At 38.3% G+C, this 3,266-nt stretch overlaps 1 protein-coding gene across 1 annotated transcript; it reads right to left on the bottom strand.

Annotated features, from left to right (window-relative positions):
• Positions 1–319: 319 nt before the first annotated feature.
• On the bottom strand, positions 320–2,690 carry LOC126584886 (ethylene-responsive transcription factor ABR1-like). The gene is made up of 2 exons (XM_050249259.1): positions 1,759–2,690; positions 320–1,259 (listed from the first exon to the last, which is right to left on the bottom strand). Exons 1-2 carry the CDS (start codon positions 2,318–2,320, stop codon positions 475–477), a joined length of 1,347 nt encoding a protein of 448 aa, XP_050105216.1. The 5' UTR covers positions 2,321–2,690; the 3' UTR covers positions 320–474.
• Between the last annotated feature and the right edge of the window lie 576 nt (positions 2,691–3,266).

The raw sequence follows: 3,266 nt of genomic DNA, 5'->3' as shown, positions 1-3,266 counted from the left end.
AATTTGTAATTTTCTTCCACGATACATACCACTGATCGATTTAGAAAATAAACTATTTATATATTGTATATATAAATCTAATTAATATTTGCAATGTTTAAATCTTGCGTAAAATCTGTACTACTAACCAGTGGTATGTATCATTGTGATAATTTGAATGTCAAGCAAAATGCAGAAACGTTAAAAAAGAAGGCTTCTACATCCTTCCATAGATGATGACTGCGAGAAGAAGGTAGACATCAAATCTTTTGAGATCAAACTAACACCTAAATCCTAAGTGCCTCCCTTGTTTTTATCTCTTTGCTTTACAAATATGACATAAAAATCCAAATAATAATTAATAAATAAAACAAAAATACTACGTGCAAAATACATGGTGTATTTATGATATTAAAATCAAAACCTAGTAACAAGAAAAATATTCTAAATTAATAAAATAAAGGAAAGAAAAAAAAAAAAGTATTCATGAAAGTATCAACCGGATGAGGATGGATTGTTGCCGGAATGTGACCAAGATGGTGCCTGGAAATCAGACGAACCACCCTGATTCGGATCCTGTGGCTGCCGGAAAAAACCCTGTTGCTGATTCTGCTCAGAGAAAAACAGAGGAAATGAAGAAGAGGAGGCCGAGGACGGCAATGCAGAAGATGGAGTGGATGACGTTGTAGGTTGTAGCAAAGAAGATTGAAGTGACACCAACTGGGAATTGTAGTAGTACATATGTTCCAGCAAATTTGAGTCGGCGGAGTTTTGAAGGAGCTGAGAGTAGTCAAAGTAATCTCGGATGAGGTCAGAGGAGGGATGAAAAGCTTGCTGGGAGTGATAGAGTTGCTGTTGTGGCGGTTGTGGCGGCGGAGGCGGCGGCTGCAATGGCTGAGCTGATTGTGTTGGTCTAGAATTTGAATTGAATGTTTGGACAGCTGCTGGTGGTTGGATGAGTCTGACGTTTTCTGGGAAGTTTAATTTAGCTCTGTTTCCTCTGAATCTTAGAGCAGCTTCATCATAGGCTCGGGCGGCGGCTTCCGCCGTGTCGAATGTGCCGAGCCAGACTCTTGCAGCTTTGTGTGGATCGCGTATCTCAGCTGCCCATTTACCCCACGGCCTCTGTCTAACTCCCCTGTATCTCCTCCTCCTCTCGCCAGTTTCTTCAAATGAAACAGATTCTGCACTTGATGGTGTGGTTGGTACCGCTGTGGTAGCAGATACGGTGGCCGTCGTAGTGGTGGGGGCGGTGGCAAAATTTGTAGTTTCTTCTGTCACTGTATGAAAAAGCACGTATATTAATTATATAGATTATTCATCTTGGTGTATCGCGGCACTGTTTCATTGGGTTTTTCTTCTTCTTTTATGAATAATTTTGGAAAATATAAATTCAAAATGTAAACATGTTAACCTAAAAATCTCAAGAAATGAAAGTTTTAATCTTTGCAGGATTCTGCTAATTAAGGTAAACAAGTAACAACAAACTGCATGCAATATTGGATAATATGTCATGTTATAGTAGAAGAAAAACTCATTGCAAATCTTCAATTTTATTTTTCCACAAATAAATCTCAAGAAGAGAAATAATACGAAGGAATGAATTATTTTTAAGTGATTAAAAATGGCATTTAATTTATTTTGTCTTCTCAAAACCATTGATTATTATTAAAAATGGTTGAGAACACATGATAAAAAAACCAAGTTCTAAAAAAAAAACAATAATAAAAAAAAATGAGTTTAAAGCATGATGATTTGGATTATAGATTGAAAACTGACCAGTTGCACCACCAGATGAAGACTCTGATTGCGTTCCTCTGTAATCCCTATAGCCACCTCTAAAAGCTCTATTACCAGATTCCATGAATTGGCTTTGAGCAGAAGCAGAAGCAGAAGCAAAATCTTCTTCGCGCCCTCTCTTTTGACCGACCCAATAGTGAGAACCAGAAGCACTTGAAGGAAAAGCAGCTGACAAAGGAGAAGCAGAAGATGAAGATGCAGAAGAATAAAGTTGGCCTAGACTAGACGTAACTCCACCGCTTCCAATATGCCCCCAGCTATCACTGCCTCTCTGTCCCGAAACGACTTGCGTCAAAGCCGACACCATCGCCGACATCTCCGTAGCCGACCGACTGTACCCCAAAAACATTGTCGGCGTCGAAGGCGAAACATGTTGTTGTCCTTCTTGTTGTTGATAAGGCGGCGGCAACTCTAATCCTCCGCCGTAGTTAATATTATTAATATTTGCATCAACATCGCTAGCGTCGTTTGGAGAGTCAAACCTGTCGTATTGACCGCCGCCTCCTGAGCTCCTTTGGTTCGCCACCTTCAGTAAGCACATGTAAAACCCAGCTGCTCTTAGCTCTTTTTATTTTCTTTCGATGTGAAGTTTTGATCGACAGAGAGAGAATTTTAAGGATGACCCGGATCGAGCTTTTGACAAATTATGAAGATCCTTCTGAGAGCAACGGCTATATATATATGTGGACCGGTTCACGGTTCACAATTCAAACATGACGAGCCGCCATTAAAATAGTGTTGCCTTTGAGACAATCTTGTTCATTCATCCACACGATGCACCTTTCTGATAATTTTATTTTCTTTAACTTATTTTTTTCCTTTTTGGCACAATTAAAACTTGTGTTTTTGCAATTTCTTATGTGAGATGTGATATGTACCAAAACCCCATCAAAATATAGATCTAAGAAGCCGACTATGAAGGTAGTGGAGATTATGTTCACACAGAGGGGTTTTAACTCGATGCAGATATACATGGGGCTTATAAAGTAATGGAAATTCTGTCGGTTTACTTGTTGAAGAAAGCAAGAAAGAGGAAGGTGTTAGAACTTGGAGAGAGAAACGAGAGAGAGAAGTTCATCTTTGAATTGAGTTCTGTTTTGCAACGACTATTATGCCGACATGCAGTGCTAGGAATAGGATACTTTTTACTGTTGGGCTTCAGTGATTAGCCCATAACTGGCAATTTTGGCAACATGGGCTTAATTCGGAAATGTAATATTATTCTTATGGTTTAAATGTGAAAATGATCCCTGCGTTTTATCCTATTGACCAATTTAGTTATTATATTTTTAATTTGACCAATTTGGTCACTTTGTTTACATATGTTAGCCAATTCAAGAGAATCTGTTAAAAGACAGTTAAACTAGTAGTCAAATGAATTGAACGAAACATCATTTTCTAAAGATAGGCATCGTATCTGTTTAGGTGTGTACATAAAATTACATTTTTGTCCTCACACGTGTTTGACACATGTAAAATTCCTTTAA

Source organism: Malus sylvestris, chromosome 10 (genome assembly GCF_916048215.2).
Source record: "Malus sylvestris chromosome 10, drMalSylv7.2, whole genome shotgun sequence".
In the NCBI taxonomy this organism is placed as follows: Eukaryota; Viridiplantae; Streptophyta; class Magnoliopsida; order Rosales; family Rosaceae; genus Malus; species Malus sylvestris.
The sequence above is the reverse complement of the archived record's forward strand: the minus strand, read 5'-3'. Positions and strand labels throughout refer to the sequence as shown.

Bases quoted from the DNA above. Each gene is read 5' to 3' on its own strand.
- LOC126584886 (XM_050249259.1), bottom strand. From the start codon at position 2,320: ATGTGCTTACTGAAGGTGGCGAACCAAAGGAGCTCAGGAGGCGGCGGT. The intron at 1,260-1,758 runs GTCAGTTTTCAA...TTTTTCATACAG, and splicing joins TTCATCTGGTGGTGCAACTG to TGACAGAAGAAACTACAAAT.